The following is a 27,999-nucleotide window of genomic DNA, read 5'->3' as shown; positions in this document are numbered from 1 at the left end:
ATTCCATACCAAATTTGATGTATATTTACCTTTAAGTGTATATATTTAAAAGTATTAACTTGAAACTATCTTGCTATTAAATATATATTTACCTCTAATTTCTCTCATAGTTAGCTTTACTGACATACTTACCACTAACAGTATAAAGAAGTAAATCATCTTGTTGTTTTGAACTCTTGAAAATTTGTGGTTTAATATTTTTTAAGTATAAGTAAAATAAGGTAAAATAAGTAAAGTAAAATCCCAGCAATAGTATGCACTAACCAAAAATTACTTGAGAGCTGGGAAGGTGGCTCAGCGATAGAGCGCTTGCCTTGCATGCATGAGGCCCTAGATTCAATTCCTCAGCACCACATAAGCAAAAAAGAAAAAAAAAAAACCCGAAGTGGCTCTGTGGCTCAAGTGGTAGCTTGCTAGCCTTGAGCTGAAAAGCTGAGGGACAGCGTCCAGGCCCAGAGTTCAGGCGCCACGACCGGACCAAAAAAAAAAAAATTACTTGAATTTAAATCACTAAAGATCTTATTTTCAAAATATAAATTCCTGATCTTACATCATATTTTTTTACATTATAGTTTAATCTGAAAAATAAATGTGTAAAATAAGGTTCAACTTATACACTTATGCTATGTCATCTAATAAGGGCCTGCAGGCTTGCATTTCCTGTAGTTAAAATTACTTGCAGGTAATCTATTGCATGTGCAAATGACCACTTAAAGACATGCCCTGTTAGTAGTAGATATAATAAAATACCTGTAATCAGTTCTGAGATCATGAAATTACTAGCAAATTTCAGTTTTGTTTCGCCATTAACATCTTAATTTGGAGACCACCAACATATTTGGTGTAGAGGAAAAAAAATCTATATGTCGATGTTTTAATAAAATATTGATAATAAAATATTGATAATGTTTTCTGTGACTAAAAGTAGAATGCTCCATTTTGTTGCTTGTTTTTGATCTGACATCCTGTTGTCTCTGTATTCACCAGTGACATAAATAAAACTGTGCTTACAGTTCTAGGCCTTTATTCAATAATTTCCCCCATTTTTTTCTATTTATTACCTAGAAATCATTTATTCAATAAACATTTGTTGAGAGTTTACCATAATACCTTTTTAATCTTGGCTTCATGTCAAATCTTCTGTAAAGATTTTTAGTGTAGTTGATTACTTGGTAATGAATCAACCCCTGAAACAATCTCAGTAGGTCTGTAGTGGGGACGGAAATCTTTATTTTTGTCAAAAATGCTACAAGTAACTGTGATGTTCACTCAGAGTTAAGAATTAATAGGCTTTCCTGTCAAGAGCTAGGAATGTAAGTGTGAACAGGAAATAGTTGTTATTTGCCCAAAGATCAGAGCCAAATGGGAGCAATGGATGAAGTAATCAGGGTAATTACAGTAGAGAATCATAAGTGCTTTAGTAGGGGTAAACATACCTCTTCCTACTGAGAATTAAAACATTAGTCCTTTGTTAACTAAATCCATTGAGAAACTATAAAACACAAAACGATTTTATCTCTTCACCAAACCAAATGATCCAAATTGTGATTGAGACCGTATTTTCTGCCTTACCTACTCTTCCTTAATCAAATGAATTAGCTATACCAGACTCTGTGATTAAACTCAGGAAATGGAAAAGCAGAGAGACTAGTTTCTATTTCTGATAAAAGACTATGGGAGATAAGTAAGGGGTGAAGAATTGCAAAATAACATGCTTCACCAAAGTAGCAGAGACCATGTTTCAGTCTCATCAAGATTTTCCTTCTATGCCTAAATCAGAATCCTGCATGAGGGTGGCATTGAATCTGATGTGTATTTTTTAGACTTTTTTTTTCCTGATGACTTATAAGTAGATGCTCTTAGCTAGTCTGTATATATCCAATATAATTCTATCCTTTGCTCTCTGACCAGTGAATTTAATGAGATAACCTTTTCTTCCGTTTCCAGAGGTACAGAACATTTATGTATCTTTCAGCTTTATAACTCAAAGATTCTTACTAAATCCTTCATATTCGCATTCTTCTTTTCTATTTGTGTCATTGATAGTTGTATTGTTCTCACTGCTTTAATATTCATTACCATATGCTAATTTTATGTTCAGTCTTTTCACTTTACTTTCATAAATTTTACAAATTACTCCTGTAAACAGAAAGCAGCCATGGAAATTTAACCTATTTGAAATCAAGGAAGATTTGTGCTGGATTCCTCAAGCAACACCAAAATTCTCTACAAAATACATTGCTCACAGCTATCCTGTGTAATTTCCTGGCCCTTAAAAGTGGGAATTGGGGAGTTTAACAATGCCACATCTAGAAATCCTTTGCTGGAAATCTACATGATATAATGTAGGCCATAACTCTATAAACAATACTAAGAAAGCCCCACAAGGAAAGACCTAAATATAATTGAAAACTTTATAATGTTCATTTTCACTGACTTAGTGACATTAGAAAGATCTAATTAAGCTTTATAAAAGAGACATTTGTCTGATTGCAATGTTAATTGATCAGCTGCAGGTTCATATGTAGCATGGACATATCTAATGTGAGTATGAATTATATAAACTTAAAGTTGTAAAATATAAAATATTAGTAAAATCTCACCTTAGATAAATACTTTGAAATAATGATATATTTTCTCAGGTTAAAAGAGTTAGTCATGGATCTTATAGTTTTACAAGTAGCAAACTTTATGAATTACAAATTGTCTTACTGACATCAGAAAGTGACATTTTAGCTGTGAAATAAAAATGTCTAGCATACTTTGTCAGGTCAAATGAACTCATGCTATTGACTGTACTAGAATTTCTAGTATGATCACAGACATCATTTTTTATTGTTTTTGTTGTTGTTATGCAGCATTCCATGCTTTTGATAGTTTTTCTAATATGAGTTCAGTGACAGCAGCTTGCAAATAGTTAAGCTTTCTGCTTTTCTGTTTCATGAATTTAGTTAACAGTAAGCTAGCTGTGGCTATCTTGCTACTATGCTTTTTTTTACATTTTATTTTATTGTAAAGATGCTGGACAGAGAAGTTACAGTTACATGAGTAAGGTAATGAGCACATTTCCTATCAAGCATTGTTACCCCTCCTTTGTTTTTTCCCTACTGTTCCTTACCTCACTACCTCCCCAACTTCACACCTCCAAAATTGTAAAGTTCATTTTCAACATAGTGTCTTGTATGTCTCATTGTTACAATGGGTTGACCTGTATCCTCGTTTCAGCATTTTGTTATTTCCCTTCCTCTCCACAAATTAGAAAAATGTATATACAAGATTCAGGGCACCAGAATCAAATACAGTGACAACAGGGGGTTATATCATGGGGGAAGAACATACAAAAGAAACAAAAAAAAAAAATCACATAGTACATTAAAAAAAACTGATAAAGAATCTGATAAAGAAAAAACCTTGTGTCCCTAATCTGGGTTCATTTCACTTAGCATCATCTTATATGGTCACATATGCATAGCTTTTGACCTTTTCTGCTTGTCTGGTAAGATTATCCTAGACATATACTAGTTATTGCAAATAAGGGAAACCATGGCACCTATGTTTCTGCGGATCTGGCTTACTTCATTTAATATAATTTTTGCAAGTGTTTCCATTTCCTCACAAATAGGGCAGTATCATTCTTTCTGATGGAGGCATAAAATATATATATATATATATATATATATACATATATATGTGTGTGTGTGTGTGTGTATATATATATATATATATATATATATATATATATATATATATATACACCAAATTTTCTTGATCCATTTATCTACTGAGGGGCATCTGGGTTGGTTTCATATCTTAGCTATGGTGAAGAATGCTGTGATAAACATAGTTGTGCTGGTAGCTTTAGTATGGCCTTTTTTCTCACTGCAATGTTTAAAACTGCATTCTGAAATGGATACTTCGAAGTGAAGATTCTGTGATAAAATGTCATGCTCTGAATTCTTGTAAAATATTTTTTTTAAAGTGCTAAGAAAATAATTAAATCATTATAGTAAAAATGGCCTACTCTATTTGTTGACCCCGGTTCATTCATGTTTGCTTTTACTTGAAAATAAAGTGTATTTTCTATTGCATTTCTCTTCTGAGAAAATTAGTCTTAAGATTTAGGTTGTAGAATGACTAGGAATTGGACTTTCCTGAAGCATCTTCTAATCTAAACTCCTTCCAATCGAAGCCCCAAAATGTGAATAGTGCCATGTTTGTTCAGATCCTTAGACTACTCTAAAACACATTTTTCAATGGCCCAAACTGTAGAACTGGATAACAAACAGAATGAAACTGACCTTCTTCAGCTTTGGAATTGACATCTGAGAAATTTGTAGGTTGTAAGATAAGTTCTCTTATATCATAAGTTCTCTTATATCATCTTATATTTTCTTGCCTTTTGGCAAATCAATTTTTGTAGAGGAAAAGTGAGTCTATCACACTGATAGTTTATTTTGACCACTAGATTCTCAGCTTTTATACAGATAAGATACATTTCATGCCCCGCCCTGTGGCTCACACCTTTAATCCTAGCTACTCTGGAGACTGGGACCTGAGGAGCCAGCCAGGCAGAAAAGTCACTTTGACAGTGTTATCTCCAATTAACCATTCAAAAACTGGAAGTGGTCCAGGAAGGAGATCTCTACCTTCAGCACAGATAAGCTCAGGGACGAACACCCAAGCCCTGAGCCACATAACTGAACAACAATAACAAAAATAAGTTTATTTTAGATTAATTTAGTTTATAAACTTACAAATAAATGCCTTGGGTAAGTATGCAAGTGTTTCCTTTTTTTTTTTTTTTAAACCAATGTATCAACTGAAATATGGTAGATTCAAGGGAAAACTCAAATTCCTTAGAAAGACAGTTCTACAAAATAAACACTAGGAAAAGGTACTTGAAAGGATCGTGGTAGGGTCCGGGGAAAAGGGAGACAAAAAGGAGAGAATGCAGTCAATGTATATCCTGCAAAATTAACAAGAGTGAGAGAGAAGGGGTGATAGGAGAGGGAAAGGTGAGAATGTTGAAAGAGTTGATTCTGATCACTATGCATTGAATTCATAAACTGCATGCCTCTCATTCTGTAATCCACTCCCCAGAGAAATTTGGTCAAGTATTTCTATACTTTACTTAAATGTACATATTACTGAAATGTAAACTAGGATACTAGATTTGAATGATTTACTTTTTTTCTAAGAGGCACATTGAGGAAGTGGCACTGTAGCTCAAATGGTGGAGTGCTCCCGCCCAGGCCCAGAGTCCATGACCGACCAAAAAACAAAACAAACAAAGCAAAACAAGAAGCACATTGAGATTATTCATTAATGGGAAATCTGGAATGAAAACATTATTTCGCTACAGAATAATATTTTTTGGAAACCTGCTGGTAAACCAAAGAAAAATCTATAAATTATGGAATGGTATACATTAATATGTATATTGATGGTTGTGAATTTAAGGAAAATATATTTGCTGTTTTCTTAATTTCATTTTTATACTTATTTCTGGTTATTATATAGGAATACAATGATTTTTGCCTGGTAATTTTTTGCTTTGTTTAACATAATTTCTGACAGTTTTTGTACATGTGGAGTCTTTAAGATTTTCTCCTTATATGATCATTCAATTCAAATACAGATAATCTTACCTTTTCTTTTCCATTCTGAAATGTATTTTTGTTATTTGGAGGAAGGATTGGACTTTGTTTTTTGTGGGTTTTTTTTAACTTGTTTTTTTTTTCTAATTCCTATAACTTGAAGTTTAAACACTATGTAAATACTAGTGGTAAAAAGCAGATAGCCTTCTTGATATTAAACAGAATTTTTTTGATTATTATGAGCTTTCCATGTATGACTTTATTATTTTCTGCTAGTCTTTCTGTTCCTATTTTGTTGAATTATTTATAATAGATTTGACTTTTATCAAATACATTTTCAACATCACTATGTTACTTGTGCTATTTTCATATGTTGAATCATAGTTGCATTTCAGCATTAAATATCAATTGGTCATGGTGAATAATCCTTTTAATTTGTTGCTGAATTTATTTTGCAGGTATTTTGTAAGGGTTTTTATATTCAGGTTCAGAAGTGATATTGGTTTATACTTTCATTTCCTTTTGGTATGTTTGGCTTTAGTTTCAAGGTAACAATGACCTAAAAATGATTTGGGACATGATTCCTTCTTTTAAGATATTTAATATTGATCTTAATTCCTCTTATAAATGTTTGGCAAAATTCAGTAACTACAGTAAAATTCAGAAACTATGACATCTAGTTTGAGGCTTTTTCTTTGTAAGTAGCCTTTTAATTACTGATTCTATCCATGCCCTGTTACACATCTATTCTGATTGTCAATTTTACTTTAGTCAGTTTCAGCACTTGGTCTTTCCAGGATTAGCCATACTAAGGAAAATACAGTTATTTCCATATAAAACTATTTGTTTATATTTTGTAGGCAATTTATCTTCTGCTACATTGACCTTATTCTCAGTAAGAAAATGTTTCTCTTTGTGTTTTCATAATTCTCCATTTTAAAAGCTTATTTCGTCTAATAGTAATAAAATAAACTCTCCAGCTTTTTAAAAGCTTACTCTCTATGTTAAATTTTTCTAAGCCCTTTGCATACTTTCTACTATTATTTAATAGTTAACCTATATGTCTTGTAAATAAAACACAGTTTGGTCTTTCTGCTTTTTCAGTCTCTATATTTTTATTGGAGTGTTTTAGTATACTTTTGTTTAATTATTGATATTTGAATTTATTTTTTCATTAAGCTCTATTAAGCTGATGAGAAATTTGCTTCTGTTCATTATTTTTGTTCTCCTTTATATAATGTGCTGAGATCTTTGTTTTGGTTTTTGTTTCTTTTTTACTGTTCTCATGATTTTTCTTGTTATCTTTGGCGTGGAATAGTTGGTTATGATGTACCTAAGTGCAATGTTCTTTGTATATTCTGTTTGTGGTTCCTTGAGTTTCTTATAGTTGTGAGTGTGTGTTCTTCAGCAAAGTTGGGAAACTATTATATTATTATTTCTTCAAATAATTTTCTGTCTTTGTTTGGCCATAGTTAATCTTTATTTGTTACTAAAGATATTTACGACATATGTGATTTTTAAACCTTGGAAGAATGCTTAACAATGAGAGAAGTAGGAATGAAACGTGAAGAAAATTTAATTCGTTAAATATACATATACACTACACTATAGTACATATAAAGTGAATTATATTAATGTTACCTGTCCTCTTCCTGTTCTTAAAAAAATCTGTCCTTAGGTGCATTTCCTCCCTCTGCTATTTATTCACGAAAAGACTTGCTACAACGATCTACCCATATTGCTACCAAGACTTTCCAAGCTCTCCGCATATTTGTGAACAATGAGCTCAATGAACTCTACTCAGGACTGAAGACAGCTCAGAAATTTCTGAGGCCCGGTGGTCGCCTTGTTGCCCTCTCCTTCCATTCATTAGAGGACCGCATTGTCAAACGATTTTTGCTTGGCATAAGCCTTACTGAAAGATTTAACCTAAGTGTTAGACAGAAAGTGAAACAAACACTGCAGTTGGGTTCAAACCATGAAGACAAAGAAGAAATCTCTGCAAGAGCTCCCTTAATGTGGGAATTGATACACAAGAAGGTACTTACTCCAGACGATGGAGAGGTACAAGATAACCCCAGAGGACGCTCAGCCAAACTTAGAGCGGCTAAAAAGTTAAGAAATTAATCAATCTCTGATCTTCCACTAGTCTTTCTATTTTTCTAGTTATTTTAATGTCATATTCCTGCACAGTTTAACACAGCTTAAAATATGAGAGAATATGGAAAGTTATAGTATTTAGCATTATTTTTTTTTCTCAAGAAAATGGAATAAATTTCAGCATGACATAGAATGCTCAAGTCAGGTTGCAGCAAAATCTCAAAACTGGATAAAATATTTCCATTTCTCTTATTTTTTACTTTTGAATAACCATTCTTAATGAGAAAAGATTTTAAAGACTACTATGTTGTGTTATCTAAATATGTAAACGCAAGCTGCCAAAGAGAAAGATGCTATAATCATGTCTGCATGACCTAAATTCTAAATTTGTGTACACATTTGCAACAGACTTTCTATGGCTTAAATAATTAATGATAATCAGGGAATATATTTTAATTTTCCTAGTTGTGAATAATTGTTTACTATAGCTTTCTCAAGTGTAAACTTTTTTTGAAATAAATTTTAAGTTTCAAATATTACTTTAAGATTTACTAAACTGTGGGCTGGGAAGGTGGCTCAGTGGTAGAGCACTTGCCTTGCATGCCTGAGGCCCTGGGTTCAGTTCCTCAGCACCACATAAGCAAAACACAAAAGCCGGAAGTGGCGCTGTGGCTCAAGTGGTAGAGTGCTAGCCTTGAGCTGAAGAACTGAGGGACAGTGCCCAGGCCCAGAGTTCAGGCTCCACGACTGGACCCAAAAAAAGAAAAAAAAAAAAGATTTACTAAACTGATCATTACCTAATGGGATTTTACAATATGCTTGGACTTTGTTTCATGTTTTGCATATAAGGATGTAAGCCTGCCTACCAGATATCATGGAGAATTATTGCAAAACTTATTTAATGTTATTGTGTTTATTTTAATAATAACATAGAATCCTATGGTTTTTATTAACATCTATTAATTTTAAAAAGGGATTTATCATATTTCCATATATACTTCTAATGTATTTTCATCAAATTCACCTCTTTATTATACCTTGAACCTTGCATTTTTAATTGAGCTATTAAAGGAATTCAGAAATCTATTTGAAATAGAAAACTGTCTGATTTATTCAACATGGTAAATGAATGTTCCCTTAACACTTTTATGCAGATTTAGTAGGATAAATAAAAAAAATGTTTTTTAGATGAGTACTTGGCAAAGTATTCTTTAATAAAATGGGATTGATAATTCACATATCATCTTTTTATATATAAATATTTCTAATGTATTCAGCCAGTAATAAAATTAACACTTTAAAAATAGAGGTCAGCTGGACACCAGTGGCTCACACCTGTAATCCTAGCTACTCAGGAGGCTGAGATGTGAGGATCACGGTTCAAAGCCAGCCCAGGCAGGAAAGTCTGTGAGACTCTTATCTCCAATAAACCACTAGAAAACCAGAAGTGGTGCTGTGGCTCAAGTGAGCTCTCTCCTTGAGCTGAAGAGCGCAGGGATAGCGCCCAAGCCCAGAGTTCAAGCCTCATGACTGATCAAAAAAAAAAAAAAAAAATATATATATATATATATATATATGCCAGTGTACTGCACAAGGCCCATAATGACTGTCCTATGGAGCTTGTAGTTAAGTGAAAGAAAATGATGTTAGTTAAATGATCACCAAATTCAATATAATTAACACAGTGTTAAATTCCAAGAAGCAGTTTATGGTCCTTTAGTGATTTAAGTAGAATGTTTAGTGGGCTTGATCTGTTGTAATAAATCGGGTTTGAAAACAAGGTATGAGAATTTTCACTAGAAAAATGAGTAGAAAATAATTCAAGTATATGGAATAGAAAGCAAGTATGATGATAGAAGATACATGTAAAAAAAAAGACTCCTTTAAATACGTGTCCTTGAAATCCTATTTAGAGTGATCATTTCTTCAATAAACTATTACTTCAAGTGCAGGAAAAATTTATATTCTCCTTTATGCTTACAAGTTATAAATAAGTGAATCCAGATGAATGAATTGCAGTATAACTATATTGGTGAAATAGATGAGAATTAAATCTATGAATTTACCTCAGACTTACTTTATCTATTCAGTTATATTTACCTTTAGTTCTAAAGCTTTTTTGCTGCTTTTACTTTACAGCCTGTATTTCAATCTGAACACTCCTATAATGAAATCAGAATTAGAAAATTCTGCAATCAAATTACAAACAAAGCCATGCACTTAGGTTAACCCCCTGAATATTATGTTTATGAATGGGAAAGATTTACAAAGGTAAGTTCGGGTCTGCGTATCTGATTAGATAATAAATGCCAAGCCAAATGGCACGTGTCTATAATACTTACCTTTCAGGAGATAGAGTTTGGGAATATATGATGGTTTAAGACAAAGAGTTAGTAAGAGTCCTTTCTGAGCCAACAAACCAAGGTTGTGCTACACATCTGCAATCTTAGCTACTTAGGAAGTGGAGATTTTTGAGGATCATGGTTTGAGGCTAGTCTGAGCAAAAAGTTGGTAAGAACCCAACTTAACAAATAAGCTGGTGTGGTGGTGTTTGCTGTAATCCCAGCTGAATAGGAGGTTTACACAGGAGGATCATAACCAGTTCAGACAAAAATGACAAATGGAGAGAGAGAGGAGTGGTGGGCAAATGCAGTCATAACATTCAGTGTGTATATGTAAAAATGAAACTAGGTAATTGAGGTAATGGATGGGATTGGGAGGTGTGAGGGAGAATGATAGAAGAAGTGATACTGATCACCATGCATATAGTATATTGAGTCGAAATCCCTTTGTTCAATTCTTTTTCTTTTTTTATTGGTATTGTACTGGTTATGTACAGAGGTGTTACAGTTACATAAGTCAGGTAATTAGTACATTTTTTTTGGACAATGTCACTTCCCTTTGTACAATTTTTAAAGATATTTTTAAACTAAAATAAAAACCTATCTGAAAAACTAATAAAACTGGTGAGTGCTTCCCTAGCAACCATAAAGTCCTGAGTTCAAAACCCAGTACTTCCAAGAAAGGGAGAGAGAAAGAGAGAGAGGAAAAAGAATAAAAGTCCGTCTTCAACAGTGGTTTTTCCTCAATCATTTTTGCATCCTGTATAACACGGGAATCTTTTTCTTTACTGTTGAGTGGAAATAGATTGGACAGCATCTCCGCCAGAAGTCATATACTTCCCAGAACTTCAGAATGTAGCTGTATGTGGAAACACATTGATTTCAAATTGCTAAGATGAGGTTATTCTTGTCTTTACTCTGTTGTTGCTTGGTCTCCTTATAAAAATGAAAGAGATACAGAGATATAGGATAATGGCACCTGAAGATGGAGGGAGCTCTTGGAAAGATAAGGCTGTAGGCTAATAGCCATCCATCAGGTAACACTGGCAGCTACCAGAAGTTAAGGGAACATGAAAGAGTCTTCTCAGAGTCCTGTCAGAATCTTCAGAAACACCTGGGTTGTTGGATACTTTCCTCTAGAAGAGTAAGAGAACGTGTTGCTACCATTTTAAACCATTAGTTTCTGGTTATGGTTTACTGAACCCCATGGAGCTTAATGCTCTTGTGTAAAAAATATCTTAAGTAATATGCATGAGAGAAGTCCTTCAGTCAATACAAAATTAGTTTTGAAAAGTCTCTTGCAGAAGTATATGTGCTACTTTTTGTTATTAGGCTTTATTACAGGGTAAATAAAATGCACAAGTAAGTGTTTTAAAGGCTTGACTAGAGTGTTTTTGAGAAATTCAAACAGTGCACATAGAAAATAAAGCTATTATAGTGACTATGCAGTGATTGTCTATTGCTACACTAACTACCTTCTAATCAGGTTTGTTAGTTTAAGAAAATAATAACTACACAATTTTTAGTTGGTATACTTACTTTTTGTTTATAATGTCTTAGTTTCTGAGTTCTCTTTGAGGAGTCTAGCATTTATATAACTTTAATATTATTGAAATATTTATTATGCTAAAACCAACAGTCTATTAAAGAATACAGTGGGACAGTTGCTTTGATTAACTAATATGTTTGAAAATTACTTGGAATTATTTGAAAAACATTGCTCTTTAGTTTTTGTAGGGTTAAAGATTAACCATTTACAAAGAAACAAATTCTGGCTCTTCTTTTTTTTAATTTTTATTTATTTTTTATTGTGAAAATACTGTACAGAGGGGTTACAATTACATGGGCAAGATAATGAGTACATTTCTTAACAAACATTGTAGCCTCCTCCTTTGTTTCCCCTTCCCATCCCTTCCCAGCCTCCCCCCCCTGCCCCCTCCATATTCCCCCTCCCCCCACCAAAGTTGTAAAGTTCGTTTTGGACATGACAACTTGTACTTTTCATTGTTGCAACGGGTCCACCTGTATCCTTATTTAAACGACTTGTTTTCCCCCTTCCCCTCCACAAATTATACTGACATCAAATACAGTGAAAACAGGGGTTATACTGTGGGGGAGGGACATACAAAGCAACAAAGAAATAATCTTATAAATGCGTTAGAAACAAATGCATGAAAGAAAAAAAAAACATTTGAATACATATCTTAGGGTTCATTTCACCTAACATCAACTTATCTTTTTCTGCTTGTCTCAGACATATACTAGTTATTGCAAGTAAGGGAAACCATGGGACCTATGTTTCTTTGGGCCTGGCTTACTTCACTTAATATAATTTTTTCCAAGTGTTTCCATGTACTCCTCCTTTTTTCTGTTAACACTGATATGTGAATTTCTAATGACCATTGAGGTAATACTAATTTATGTTCCAACTTAACTCTGGACAAATATATATGAGTTAACGTTGGTATTTACCCTAGCAACCTAATCCCTACATGTTAGAATCATTGTAATGCATAGAAATTCAGTATTAATTGCTTGTGGTATTTTAATATAGATGTTTCTCTATTTTTTTTTTTTGTCGGTGTTGTTGGTGAACTGTGTGTGGGCCTGGGTGCTGTCCTTCAGCTCTTCAGCTGAACTCAAATGATTTTCAGTCTTGATAAGTTCTTCTCTATCTATCTATCTATCTATCTATCTATCTATCTATCTATCTATCTATCTATCTATCTATCTTTGTTTATTCATTTATTTATTTATTGCTGGTAGTGGGGCTTGAACTCTGAGCCTCACGCTCTTCCTTAGATTTTTTACCTCAGGCTAACACTCTGCCACTTGAGCCATACTTCTAGTCCTTTGTTGGGTGTCTTTTGGTGGCCAATGAGAATGCCCTAACTCAAGTATAAGAATTTATTAACTCAAATAACTGGAAAAAACAAAAAAGGTATTTTTGAGTAGTCAGATTCAGGTTTTTACAGGATATAGCAAGGCTAACACTCAGTGCTTTAAGCTTTTACATGACTTTATCCTGGCATGTTCTGTTATTATAACATCTCCTCTCCCCTCTGCTTTCCACCTCTCTTCTCTCTACCCCTCCTTTTCCCTCTCCCCCCTTCCCTTTTCACCTCTACTATGCTTTGGCAAATAGTGGTTAAAAGTCTGTGAATATAGCTATTTTTCTGTTCAGTTTTTATAATTACTGCAGTATTCTAACATATCAATAGAGATATAAAAACAGTCATTGTAGAATTTCCATTATAAAGAAGACAAGATAAGATAAAGAGAACCACTTCATTCTTTGATTTACTGAGGCTGAAGTAAACATGTACCCTCCTATACTTCTCTGTTATTAAATGGTCAACCTATGTAGTTTTTGTAATAAAATTTCCTCCTTTTTTAATAGGAAAAAAGATGAATTATTTGTAAGATAATAGATCAAAGGTAGTTAAAGAACTATGAAAAGGGGCTGGGAAGTTGGCTCAGTGGTGGAGTGCTTGCCTTGCATGCCTGAGGCCCTGGGTTCGATTCCTCAGCACCACATAAGCAAAAAGAAAAAAAGCCGGAAGTGGCGCTGTGGCTCAAGTGGTAGAGCACTAGCCTTGAGCTGAAGAGCTGAGGGACAGTGCTCAGGCCCAGAGTTCAGGCCCCACAACCGGACTCAAAAAAAAAAAAAAGAACTATGAAAAAAAAAGAAGACAAGCATTGCACTTCTTCTTTCCTATTGGAAATTGGAAATTAAAAATAAAAGAAAACTTGGAAATAGTAGAACTACTAGGGAAGGATGAGGAGACAGTAGGAAGGAAGTCAGGGGAGACAGGAGGGAAGAGGATGGTTGAGAAGGGGAACAAAATAATGACAAGATATGTGCAGAGATGGAAAGATCACAGTAAAAACCCCATTAATGTGTACAATTAATATGCATTACTAATTACAAGTTTTCAAAGCCTTTTAAAGGGAGGGAAAGGTTTCTTTAAAAACCAATGAAAAAGGCCTAAGGACCAATACATTGTACATGTTGCATGTTTTTAGGGAACAATAACTTATAGGTGAAAGGACTTGATACTTGGATCTGGTAATCTTTCCTTTTATAAACACAGAAACAGATCTGAGTCCCTGTGATTCCCACCCCCCTCACCTTCCTCTCAGCATTTATAAATTTATTCCTTAATCCTAATCAGAAAAACTCATTCTCTTTTGCTTCTGTCTTCTCCAAGATTTCGTTCATTTTGTTTGCCTCCTCTAGTTGTGTAATTCCTTCTCTCGTATCTTTCCTTTGGTCTACAAATATACTAAAAGCAAACAAAAATAACTAAATATCTCTGTAACACCTTTTTGCTTACCAGAATGCTATGCATTCTCTAATTTCTTTTATGATTTGATTTTTTTCTTTTTCTTTTTTTTTTGGGTGGGGGTTCCGGTCATGGGGCCTGAACTCTGGGCCTGGGCGCTGTCCCTCAGCTCTTCAGCTCAAAGCTAGCGCTCTACCACTTGGGCCACAGGGCTACTTCCAGCTATTTTCTTTTTGCTTATGTGGTGCTGAGGAATCAAACTCAGGGCCTCATGCATGCAAGGCAAGCGCTCTACCACTGAGCCACCTTCCCAGCCCTATGATTTGATTTCTTTTTTTTTTTTTAATTTTATTTTATTTTATTTGAGAACATACTGTACAGAGGGGTTACAATTACATGGGCAGGATAATGCATACATTTCTTACCAAGCATTGCAGCCTCCTCCTTTGTTTACCCTTCACCTCCCTTCCCAGCCTCCCCCCTCCCCCCCACCCAATCATACCCCCCCTCCCCCCCCCCACACCGACATTGTAAAGCTGGTTTTGACATGACGTTTTGTACTTCTCATTGTTGCAACAGGTCCACCTGAATCCTTAAACGACTTGTTTGTCCCCATCTCCTCCACATGTTATACTGACATCAAATATAGTGAAAGCGGGGGTTACACTGTTGGGGAGGGACATACAAAGCAACAAAGAAATAATCTTATAAATGCGTTAGAAACACATGCATGAAAGAAACGAAAACATTAAAATACATGATCTGATTTCTTAAAGAGAATCCATACCTCCAATTTTTTCACCTATTTATGATTTATCCAATTCCAGTGTGTCCTCTATAGAAATTTTTTTGTGTGAATCATCTTTGACTTTTAGTACCAGACACAACACTCAAATGCCATTTTGAACTACTTGGTTGCTTCTGTAACATTTGCTAGTGTTCATCTTTGTTCCCATAAAAATATTTTCTCCATTGCTTTCCACAAAATCACTCCGATGGGTCCACTTAGCATTCTAATTCTTGGGCTGGGAAAGTGGCTCAGTGGTAGAGTGCTTGCCTTGCATGTATAAGGCCCTGGGTTTGTTTCCTCAGCACCACATTGTCAGAAAAAGCCAAAAGTGGTGCTGTGGCTCAAATGGTAAAGCACTAGCCTTGAGCTGAAGACCTGAGGGACAATGCCCAGGCCCAGAATTCAGGTCCCATGACCAACAACAACAAAAAAATCTGATTCTTTTGTTGGATTCTTTCCCTTTCTCTAGCCCATCAAGTCAAACTATGGCTTTTGTCAATTCTTCACAAGGCATAGGTAGTTCTAAGTGTGTACATTTAGTGAGAGTAATACTGGGAAATTGGTCTACATGAAGGAGATGAGATAAGGATTTCTCATCAGTATAATAAAAAAACAAAAGATGGGAGTCCTCTTGGGTGCAAATGTAAAGCTGTTTCATTATTTTCTAGATGTTTAAAGAGGAAGTCAGTGATTTGGAGAGGTCCTCTTGGGAATGTCACATTCCTCATTCCAGTTTTTCCAGAGGTCTAGATTCTGCAAAACATTGAATTTCTTCTACCTTCCTCCAACGTTCTTAAAATTTTAGATTATGTTTCTGCTGTTTCTAGCCACATCAATAACAAGTTTTGATTAGATTAATTATAAGACTTCCTTCATTTGAATGTTACATAATTCTTTAAAGTATGTTCTTCAAATTTACTTGTTAAACTGATTCACATAAGTAGGGGGGGCAATGATATTATTAAACTTTTGTGAATTTTTTTCAAATGCAGAGATGTACAATCCATATCCTAAGTTCTTTTTTTTTTTCTTTTTTTTTTTTCCTTTTGGTTGTGGGGCTTGAACTCGGCCTGGGTGCTGACCCTGAGCTTTCCAGCTCAAGGCTAAGCACTTTACTACTTGATCCACAACGCCACTTCCATCTTTTTCTGTTTATGTGGTACTGAGAAATCCAACCCAAGGCTTCGTGCATGCTAGGCAAGCACTCTACACTAAGCCACATTCCCAGCCCTCATATCCTAATTTCTAACAGTAATACGTTCCTGAAGCCTATCTTGGTAGATGTTACATATTTTTATCATGTTTTCCTAATTATCCACACTTATTAAAATACATTTGAAATAGACTGAGTAACAAAACTTTCACTTAAATAATAGCAAATCTCTTACCTACACTCTGCTGATTTGATAAGAAAAAGGAAATGTTCTCTTCCTATACCCATGTATATTATTTTCTGTAGAATGACATCATAACTACCTTTTGTTCTGCAAAACCCTTTTGATGATGATGAACATCATGTTTAAAAAGAGCCAGCCAGATGGTTTACACACACACACACACACACACACACACACACACACACACACACTGTTTCAGAGGATGGGGAGGGGTCAGGGAGAGAATATACTTAATGTTGATCCTGTGTATTTATTCTAGAGTCAATCATTGTTTCTTTGGAGAAATACAACATTTGCCTTACAACCAGAGAATAAACATCAGCTGGTAAAGAAAGCTATTGAATTTCAAAATCCTTTTGAAATGTCACATTAACTTGTTTAACTTTCAGTCAATTCTTTAAAGTATCTAACATTTCCTGATGACTCTCAAATCTACAACTGCTTATATTTCTTCAACTGTTTCCTTCAATCTCAACTGAACTGGTAGAATTGTATCACAGCTGCAGTTTGTGCGGATTCATTCTGCAAGTTAGTTCAATTTATGACCATCAAGCATGGTCATATGCTAAATTGGGCTGATTTTTTGAAACTCTATGGTTCTAGTCTTGTATCTAGCCTCATTAAATCTTAATCTTTAAAGCTATATTTATGCCTATGTTATTTTTTTTAGCCACATAAAGGAATCAGGTAAATGCCATTGTTATTGTACTCAAACATATCAACTGAAGCCATCCACCATGGCTTATGCCTGTAATCCTAGCTACTTGGGAGGTTGAGATCTAAGGATTGTGGTTCAAAGGCAGCCTTGGCAGGAACATCCATGAGAGTGTTATCTCCAGTAAACCACCAGAAAACTGGAAGTGGTGCTGTGTTTCAAGTAGTAGAGCATTAATCTTGAACTGAAGAGCTGAGGGACAGTGCCTAGATTTAGAGTTCAAGACACACAACCACCACCAACAACAACAACAACTTGTGTGTGTGTGTGTGTGTGTGTGTATTATCAATTGAGTGTTTGCTAGACACTAAAGGTCAAAGAGGGAAGGAAGTATTCAAGAGCCACTTGTTCAAGACAAGTAGGTAAATTTTGAAATATTAGAACATAATGCTGTAAATTCTATTCCAAGAATTCCTGCACTGCATAAACATCTCTACTCAAATCACTTTTCTCGGATGTGATATTATGATCATCAAAGCATATGAATTTCTATGTTTCACCCTCATCAAGTTCCTACCTCAGGGTTTCAGCTTCCCAACATTGTTTGAATGATCTCTATTTTTACCTGAGTCCATCTGGTCAATGTTTCAGCAAAGGTATGTTTCAGACTTTCAAAGCAGTTTTGAGCCAAGCACACAAAAGAAAAATGCAAAATTAAATGGTTTCTGAAGTCCTCAATATTTTCAACATTATTGATGAGTAATCAGAAATTTGAGCTATTTTGTAATTTTTTGAAAAGCCATACTGAGAAAAGAAAAATGAAACATGAAATAAATTTTAATAGTATAATCTATTGGAAGTTTAGATTAACATGTAATTAATATAAAACAATATATTTCACATTTTCCATCAAATTCTGGTGTTTATATTTAATAGCATCTACATTTGTCCTAGTTTTATTTCAAGTGCTCAATCTCTCCAGTCTCTATATGTGACTTTATTACAGCATTGATAGCTTTTTTTCCTTTTAACAAATCCTATTCCCCACAATAACTCAAGAAAGCCATATACAATTCTGAGAAATACAATTTTAGCTTAAAGAATGAGTAATATTTTGCCTTATCAGATATGGAAGAAGAGTAGTACTATCACTCTGATCCGTGAAGAAGTTGCCTCTTTTCATTTTTCATAGAGAATGTTGCCAATGGAAAACCTAGTCTTCAAAATAAGATAAGCCAAGCTGGCACAATGGCTCAACTACATGGGATGTAGAGATTAGGGAATCATGATTCAAATCCATTCTAGGAAAATGCAGTTCACAAGACTCCATCACAACCCATGGCTAGGTACCATAGTCTTTGTCTTATCCAGGTCTAAGCAGCTGTTATCAGCTGCAGGGAAAGAGCAATGGCTGGGTACACTAGCATCTATGTGTCATTCCCAATGACATGGGGAAGAAAAATAAGTTTCAGCCCATGCCCACCTCAGAATAAAATGAATGATCCTACCTTGAAAATAACCAAGACAAATGCTAACTTGCCTGTCTATAAAAATAAATACAATCCCTAGTCCAGAAAAAATATGGAGAGCCATATAGCTAAACCAAATAGGTCCTTGTACTCTCATTTAATATCACAGAAACAGAAACCACACCAATATTACCCTTCAGACCAGAACAAAAAGGTAAGTATGTATGCTTGTAAATCAAGGCATACTAACCAGGGATAAATAATCTCAGCATATATCAAGCTAGTGATAGTGTATAATTAAATGTATTTAAAGCAAATGATTTTGAAGTAATCCTTCCTCTCACTTTCCAGACAGAAACACAGTTTTGCTCTCTCATACACAAGCACATACATAGTATTGCTGCCACCCCCCCCCCCCCACACACAGTATTGCTTTATTTTTCAGGTATCAGAATCTTTAATAAAATAATCTTGAAATGTAAATACCAAACTATAGCAGACCAAGTGCCAAAACTATAGTTCATATGCAGCAGCTATTTTCAAAACAAATCTTTAACTTTCCTCAGTTAAGCTATTTTCTGTATGAATTTAATTGTTGGAATAACAATTTTCTTGCCATTGAATGAAAAAGATCCCCCAAATTCTCTGAAGCACCAATTTTTTACCCAATTAAAAGCTCTGTTGTGTTTTTATATGGCATCATTTGGAATAGACATATCATCCTTTGAGGAAAGGGCACATTGTTAACTTTTTAAAGAGATGTAATAGGCATTTTGAATCTTTTTCTCAGAGTTAAAAAAGATCTCAATGCTAGAAGTTAATAAATGTTAATAAGATTTTTTAATGGTGGCCGCAATATTACAGTGTTAATTGCAATGAGTCATATTTTAGAGTTATTTCTTATGCAATTTGGAGAACTTTTCAAGCACATGATAAAGAATGAGGGGACTTCAGACCTGATAAAATGAGTCTACAGAGACCATTTCCTTTCTTTAATAGGCTCTAGAAATTGTATAATTAAGAATAGACTAAAGCAACTTAAAATTATAGTGCAGATTTATAGTCTTTTTAAACTCAAGAAGATTTCCACAGAATCAGTTGATGTCTACTGTTCTGAACTCAAAATTGAGTATACTTCTGCTGTTCCTCAGAACCAGCTTCTGTCTTCAACATTAACCCACTATTTAAATAGTACATTTTTACTAAATAGAAATAAAATGTATTTTCCTATTTTGATTAAAGCTATATTCCTTTACTAACCAACTTTTCTTCAGCATATAACAACTTACATTCCTGACATATGTTGAGTAATATTTAGGTTAGCCACTGCAGATGGACCAAGATTGAAACTAAAAGATTAACAACAGAAACAAACCAAAGCACCATGAAATGATATTTACCTCCCAGGTGAGTCAAGGAATTGATGCATGTGTGAGAGAATTTTGTAAACTGTGGCATACTGCACAAGTGTAAAGGAATATGTAGGAATCTGAACAGTTTGTTTTAATAGGGCCCCATATGCCCATGCCTTTGAGTCTAATTAAGTATACTTAAAGTAATTTAAAGTGACAGAACCCTGTCAATGAGGCAAACTTTACAACTGTGCAAAATTGTCATAGATAGACACATCCTAAATGAATATAGCTCCTGATCAGGAAGACACTAAACCCAAAACTTGAACCAGCTCTGCTGGTTCACTTTGCTGGAAGCCAGAAAGTATGTCACTTATGCTGTCTGGTTTCCCTCACAAGAATGTCATGGCTACAAAGGTGAAAATTGGCTCTGCATAAGAAAACTAAGATGGTGGATTAGGTATAGGCACTAGAACTCACTGTGATACAACTGATTTTTGTCTACATTAAATCTACTTTATTTCTATGCAAATTGAGCTTGAGAATCTGAACTAGAAATTTCCCAGGATCAAACCTGCACCTTTTTCATAGCACAGGTAAGAAAATGTTGTCTGATCCTTGCTCTGGGATGAGGAAATCCTTAGGCAAAAAATAGATGACCCATGATTCAGCCAATAACTTACTATGATGCTCCAATGATAACTGGAAGGATTTTTTCATATCATATTTAATAACCTACCTGTCTACCCACTTGCCTTTGTGATCTGTCAATAAGAATTTTTTTCTCAAGTTTTACTCACCTCTATCACTCTAACAGCAAGAATAAGATAATGCATAGTAAACACTCAATACATATGTATGGACCTGAATAAGAGAAGATAGCATTCAAAAACCAATGACAGCCACAGAGAAACTGAATGAAATCTGTTGATTAAAAGGGGGTTGGGGAAGGAAGAGGAAAAGAGTCTGCAGGTGGGAGTTGGGGAGGATAAGGAGGATGTCAAAACAGATTATTTTCAACTATGGAAACAAAATAAGGTACCCTGTTAGGGATGTTATTGGGTGGGGGATGGGGAACCTGAAGGGTGAGATTGATTGGAATGCAGTGCAGTCATATGTGGAAACATAACTTTAATAAAAGTCTGAAAGATACTATAAACTACATGTCTACTAGGAAAAGAATAAATTTTTTTTGTACTGGTGACTCAAATAAGAACATATTTTTCAACCAATGTTTTGCATTTTCATAACTCTTATCATCTCTAGATTTTACCTTATCCTGGATATTTCCTATATCTTTGATCATGATTCCATCATAGAGCCTAATATCTCCTATATCTAAATTTTTCTTTTCCTTTATGCTGATCTGCAGTCCTTCCCTAAGTGTCTCGGAGAAAGTGGGTCAACATAAGGTGAGGCTCATGGAAGGAAGAAAGTATATCTGGGTAAAACATGGTAGTCAGTGATTTACATCAAAATGTCCCTGAATCAAGCTGTGTCAGCAAAATATGGCCTTGTTGGTAGTAACCATTACATGGTGTGAGAAAGCAGGCAAAAAATTTAAACTGAATAGACAGTACAATCTATGGCTGTGGAAAATTGGCAGTTGTAACTAGGAAAAATGAGACTAAGCAATGAAACAAGAATATTACTATAAAGTCACTTAATATTTGTCATACAACCAGATCCTATCCATATTCTTGGGCTCAGATTGTAATGTTTCCTTACTTTCTCAGACTCAGTGTTAGATGGGGAATACAAGGAGAAAAGTCTTAGAAGTATGATGGGTAGGCTCTTTAGAGGGTAAAAGAGCAAACTGGTTTGAGACCACCAGTGTTTGGGAAAATATCTGGTGAAAGTGACCCATTTTGAAAGGTTTATTGTTTAACTTGGATAATATTGATCGTGAGATGATAAGAAACATCAAAACCAAAATATACCATCAGGCATTAGCAGATCACAAATTTTAAAAATCTGCTCAAATTTTGTATTTTTTTGCTAAAATAATGGTTCACAATAGTTATGTCTGTTGAACCAAGTACAAAATGTCACTTGGAATAGAATAGAAAATGCAGAAGTAAACCAATGTAGCTAAAGTGAGGTCACTTTTGATGCAGGAACCAAATACATAAGTTGGAGAAAATAATACTTGGAAAACATCTCTCCATGTGTCTAGAATTGGAACTAGACTCATCTCTTATCCTATAGGAAGATCAAAATGACTCAAAGATCATAATATAAAATCAGAAACTTTGAAACCAAGAAAAACAAGCAAAGGGGTTAAGCATAGGCAATGATATTCTGAATGAAACTCCCAATTGCTTAGAATGTAAGAGCAAGAATTGACAAATGGGTTTTCATCAAATTTAAAAGCTTTTGCAAATCAGAGGAAATCAGTATGAAGAGACAACCCTCAAATGGGAAAAAAAAATCTTTGTAGGCTATTCATGCATCAAAGGATTAATATTCAGAATATATAAAGGTCTATAGTATAGTACTTAAACACCAAAAGAACATGTGGCCCAATTAATAAATAGGCAAGTGAGTTGAACTGACAGCTCTCAAATGATGAAGTACAAATGGCTACTAAATGCATGGGGAACTGTTCAGACACAAAGGTAAGGCAAATCAAAACAAGACTGGGATTTTATCTTACCTTCCCAGAATGGCTATCATTAAAAAAAAAGAAAAAGAAAAGAGTATGTGCAAGGAAAAGAACTCTATGCAATGGGAAAGTGTAAGAGCTATGGAAATCATTATGGAGGCTTTTCAAAAAACAAAGAACAGAACGAGGATATGATCCTGCTATGTCCTGTATTTGAAAGAAAAAAGGTAACTATGGTAAGAAGGAATGAGAGGTGTAGTCATCGTGTAGAAGAGATGAGTATCAGCTGAGATACAAGAGAGGTTAGCCTTCTGGATGTGTAAGTGTAATAGAATGTCAAGTGGGATTTTCCTGTTTGGAAATGTGACTGAAGACAATGGTAAATTGTATCTCCATATTTAAAAGAGGGTATGCCAGACCCATCTTGAGACAATGAAAGACAGTAAGGGACTAAGGCTGTAAGAACTCTGTTTTTGGAGCAGAGCTTTCATCAAGTGAAGTAGTACATATTTGAGGACAGAAACATTCTTAGCATGAGAACTCTGAAGAACCCATTAAACATCAGAATGTCCACAGAACATATCAGTACCTGGTAGTAATAGCACTCTCAATGGATAAAACATTTCTCTGTTTCTTCATCCTTTCCCTCTCAAAATCCAATGTTGCCTAGAAGAAGAAAATGGGGTAAAGAACAAGCAGAGAATAGTATTTTGTAAAGAAGAACTGGGCTCTGTCATGTTTCCTGCTGTTAATTGGTAGAATTCTTCCCTTACACTGGGTAAGAGATCCGCATAAAATTGGATGAGAAATCAAACGCTGTCTCAGATATATTTTAATATTTAGAAATAACACAATTCTATTTCCAGCAAAAGCCAGGAAAGCAAAGGAACTAGTCTGAAAGGACAGAGAAGAGATATATGGTAGAATGGCTGCAGGGCAGCTGTGAGAGAAAGAAAAAAATAAACTGACTTTATTGTCTCCTCCTTAGCTCAGCTCATTCAACAAATAGAAGCAAAAAGGTCAGGACAATAAATATTGCTATTCATACAGTGACATAAAGCTTAAGGGAAATTGGTGAGTGGTTTTATAATTGGGTAATTTTCCCCCCCCAAAAAAAATTTTACAAAACATTTTTAAATTGAACTTCTAATGCCTTCATGTATGCTCTTAGTCAATCAAAGTCCATAGTCAAAAAAAAAAGATACTGAGAAATATTGTGAAAGAGAGCAAGGGATATGGAACAGAAATTGAGTGAGATAATACATCTTAGATGTTTTCTAATTTGCCAGCATAGTAGTGACTGAGATGAATTCACCTATCACTTGACCATTCACCAAGGTCTTGCCTGCTGGTTGGTAAAGACAAGATCCTGGCCCATTTTCAGTTTTCCTAACCGGTATTAACTAACGTTAATTACCACTTTGAGGGAGAAATTTTTATATGATTCTATCCCTATTTCATGGTTCCAAAGGCAGTCCTTTTGAAAGACTTTTCCAGGATTCTCATTTTCAACAATTTTGGAATTTTTTTTTGTTTTTTTTTGGGGGGTCCGGTCGTGGGGCCTGAACTCTGGGCCTGGGCGCTGTCCCTCAGCTCTTCAGCTCAAGGCTAGCGCTCTACCACTTGAGCCACAGCGCCACTTCTGGCTTTTTCTGCTTATGTGGTGCTGAGGAATCGAACCCAGGGCCTCATGCATGCGAGGCAAGCGCTTTACTACTGAGCCACCTTCCCAGCCCAATTTTGGAATTTTCTAGGTTCCATCAATCCACATACTTGGTGGCAATTTGAAATTATTTACCGATGAAAGGTATCTCTGCAAGGCTAGGCTTTCTTGATCTTTGTAGAAATTATAATATTAGATTGAATTAAATTGAATTAAATTCTTGGGGCTTCATTTTCTTCACTGATAAAAAGTCATATTTAACAATTTTTTTGAAATCAAATGGAAGAAAGCATATCATGGCCTTTAAGTCTCCCGTGACATGGGTTCTTCTTGTCTTTCCAACTTTTTCTCACACCATCATTTTCCCTCCTGCCATACTAGGCCATTTTTCTCCTTATTTCCCTTGCACGGATTCTTCTCCCTACATATAGTTTTATTCCTCCAAGGGAAAGAATGGTACCAGCTTCATTCTATGAAGCTAGTATTACCCTTATTCCAAAAGCATATAAAGATAGAACAGAAGAAGGAAAGGGAAAGAGAAAGGAAAAGAAAGGGAAGGGAAAGAGAAAGGAAAAGAAAGGGAAGGGAAGGAAAGGAGAGGAAAGGAAAGGAAAAAGAGAAAAGGGCAAGGAGGGAGGGAGAGGGAAGGAAAGATATTAATTTTCCTGATGAACATAGACAAAAATAAAATACAAATTGATTGACGAACACATCAGAAATACCATACACTCTGATCAAGTTGGTTTCATTATAAGGATAGGACAGTTCAACATACACAGATCAATAGACGTAATACAGCATGTAAATATAGTCAAGGACAAAAATCACATGATCATCTGAACCGATGTTGGGAAGGCCTTTGAAAATTTTCAGTGTCTCATGATAAAAATATTCCCAGGACTGGGAAGGTGGCTCAGTGGTAGAGTGCTTGCCTCGCATGCATGAGGCCCTGGGTTTGATTCCTCAGTAACACATAAGCAGAAAAAGAAGTGGCACTGTGGCTCAAGGAGTAGATCACTAGCCTTGAGCTAGAGAGCTGAGGGACTGTGCCCAGGCCCAGAGTTCAGGCCCCACAACCGACCAAAAACAAAAAAAAATCCCAAAGAAACTGAAAATATAGCATCATTAACATTTTTAAAATCTAAAAAAATAAAAAATATTAAAACTGTCTGGCTCTACATGCATAACAACCCTAACCAACTTCTTTTTTAAAGAGTGACTATTTTCTTCTAATTTTATACCATTTACTTTTCTTTAAAAACAAATCTTAGCATTTGGGAGTGTACTGAAATCTTTGTCATTAAATCCACAAAAAAATGGCCATCTATGCAATCGATAAGTTTTATTTTCTGTATTTTAAACCATCATAAATTGTACTGCATCCATAAGAGATAAAACAACAAATAAAAATTCATAGAACTCAACAAAAATGTCATACCTCAACATAATAAAAACTATATATGACAAACATATAACCAACATTACACTGAATGTGAAAGAATTCATTGTTTATAACACAGAATTGAGAAATTATAAGGTAAAGAGTTGTTCAAAGGGGGATGGAGATGTTGAAGTGGTGACACAGATCAAGATGCATTGACACATAAACAGCTTTGTTAAATTGCAAAAATGTCAATACATAACCTACAATTCAGATAAAAGGGACAGGGAGTTGGGAGGGGCAGGTGAGAAAGGGGTGACATTGATCAAGATGCTGCATTCATAAATGGCATTGGCAACTCCTCTGTACAATAACTTAAAGGTAATTTTTTAAATCATTTCCTCAACCATCAGGATCAAGATAAGACTGTCCACTCCTCTTGATTGAATTCTTAAGACTGTACAGGAAAAGACAAAGAAGGAAAAGGGATAGAAATGGGAAAAATGAAGTAGTCAAACTCTTCTTATTTGCATATGTAATTCTATATTTAAAAATCATAACCAGAATTACATGCCTGTAATCCTAGCTATTCGGGAGGCTGAGTTCTTAGGATCCTGCTTTGAAACCATGGTGGAAAGCACCATAAGCTCAGGCGTATGGGTTTGAGCTTCTGTTTGGGGCGGAGGAAGCTTATAGAACTGGCAAATACGTGTAGCAATTTTATATGATACAAAATCAACTTACAAAAATCAGATGCTTTTCTATATACTAGTAATATGCTGAGAAACGAATGAGGAAAATCATTCCATTCAGAATAGCCTCAAAGAAGACCTAGGAACAGACTTAGTTAGCCAAGGATGTCAGAGACCTTCCCAAAGTAAACTGTAAAACATTGAAGACAGCATAACGAGATGCAAAGTCTTCACCTATTCATCAAATAGCAAAATTAATATTGCAAAATAACTGTTTCTGAAGGTGATCTACAGTTCAGTGTAGGCCACACAGGAATCATAATGAAATTCTTGACAGAGATAGAAAAATATTCTGTAATTCGTATAGAAACATAAAAGGTCCTAAATAGCCAAGCAATCCTGAGTAAACAAAACTAGAGCTTTCCAAATACCTCATTTCAAGTTATACTACAGAGGATCCAGAATAAAATCACTATACTGTAACAAAATGTGTGTGTGTGTGTGTGTGTATGCACCAATGACATAAAATAGAGAACCTAGAAATAAACCCCATCAGTTATAGCCACCAGATTATTACATAACTACATGGAACTAAACTGCTATCTTTAACCCTGTATAAAAACCAAAACAGATTAAAGACCTTAACAGCGATAATCACAAGACAATGTTGGGAATAACTGTACAACTTGGCAGAGGTGGGAGGGGAAAGGGGTGTAAACAAGTTCGACAAGAAATGTGTCTACTGTGTTACATAAGTAACTGTAACCCCTTTGTACATCACTTTGACCATAAAATTAAAATGAAAAATATCTGAAACTATGAAACTACTAAAGAGAATCACAGGCAAGTTATAGGCTAATCAATGGCTTTCTGTTTTAAATAATCTGTAAGTAGTTGTACAAAGGAGTTGCCATTCAACAAAGAAATGTATGAATACAATGCACCTTGATTGATGTTGCCCTTTCAATGTTCTCATCCCTCCCTCCCTCCCTATCACTTCTCTTAAATTTTGTAGGGTACAGAATTTTTTTTTTTTTTTTTGGTCCAGTCGTGGGGCCTGAACTCTGGGCCTGGACGCTGTCCCTCAGCTCTTCAGCTCAAGGCTAGCGCTCTACCACTTGAGCCATAGCGCCACTTCCGGCTTTTTTTCGAACCCAGGGCCTCAGGCATGCAAGGCAAGCGCTTTACCACTGAGCCACCTTCCCAGCCCCAAGGGTACAGAATTTTTGACTACCTTCTCCCCTCCTCTTTACCTACACCCTTTCCCTTGACTTGACACCAACATTTTCAATTACCTGTTTTGTTGAGCTATGATTTTGTCTTTCTAAGGAATTAACACTGTTTGAGTTCTCTCCTAAATATACCACACTTCAATTAATACATTTATGTACACATGCATTCCACTCAAGATAATTACTTGTATATTTGTAAACCAATTCTAGCTTCCACATCTAAGGAAAAACATGCAACCTCTGCCTCTCTGGACCTGTCTTACTTCAAATACTTCCATTTCTTTTCCAATGATGCAATATCATTCCCTCTAATAGATGAATAAAATTCAATTATGTTTATATATTACATTTTCTTGATGCATTCATCCATTGAGGACCATCTGAATTGATTCCATACCCTGGCAATGGTGAATAGGGGTTCACTCTATCCTATTTTGT

At 35.0% G+C, this 27,999-nt stretch overlaps 1 protein-coding gene and 3 long non-coding RNA genes across 5 annotated transcripts in view; 2 read left to right on the top strand and 2 right to left on the bottom strand.

Moving 5' to 3' along the window:
• The window catches only part of Mettl15 (methyltransferase like 15), a 130,790-nt gene extending 122,534 nt beyond the window's left edge, over positions 1 to 8,256 (top strand). For both annotated transcript variants that reach the window (XM_042691433.1, XM_042691432.1), the window contains exon 7: positions 7,276 to 8,256. In XM_042691433.1, coding sequence (XP_042547367.1) covers positions 7,276 to 7,724 — 449 coding nt within the window. In that variant the 3' untranslated portion in view covers positions 7,725 to 8,256. The remainder of the gene's footprint in view (positions 1 to 7,275) is intronic.
• LOC122117672 lies at positions 53 to 9,002 on the bottom strand. Its single transcript, XR_006149222.1, has 3 exons — positions 8,480 to 9,002; positions 2,300 to 2,309; positions 53 to 65 (listed from the first exon to the last, which is right to left on the bottom strand). It is a non-coding gene; the product is annotated as an uncharacterized LOC122117672 (long non-coding RNA).
• A 290-nt stretch (positions 9,003 to 9,292) lies between these two features.
• On the top strand, positions 9,293 to 17,155 carry LOC122117790. Its single transcript, XR_006149235.1, has 2 exons — positions 9,293 to 9,968; positions 16,772 to 17,155. It is a non-coding gene; the product is annotated as an uncharacterized LOC122117790 (long non-coding RNA).
• On the bottom strand, positions 10,767 to 26,813 carry LOC122117791. Its single transcript, XR_006149236.1, has 3 exons — positions 26,803 to 26,813; positions 16,504 to 16,508; positions 10,767 to 11,051 (listed from the first exon to the last, which is right to left on the bottom strand). It is a non-coding gene; the product is annotated as an uncharacterized LOC122117791 (long non-coding RNA).
• Between the last annotated feature and the right edge of the window lie 1,186 nt (positions 26,814 to 27,999).

The sequence above is a fragment of the Dipodomys spectabilis genome, unplaced genomic scaffold (genome assembly GCF_019054845.1).
Source record: "Dipodomys spectabilis isolate Male_0828 unplaced genomic scaffold, ASM1905484v1 ptg000145l, whole genome shotgun sequence".
Taxonomy (NCBI): domain Eukaryota; kingdom Metazoa; phylum Chordata; class Mammalia; order Rodentia; family Heteromyidae; genus Dipodomys; species Dipodomys spectabilis.
This window is presented reverse-complemented; position numbering and strand designations above follow the sequence as displayed.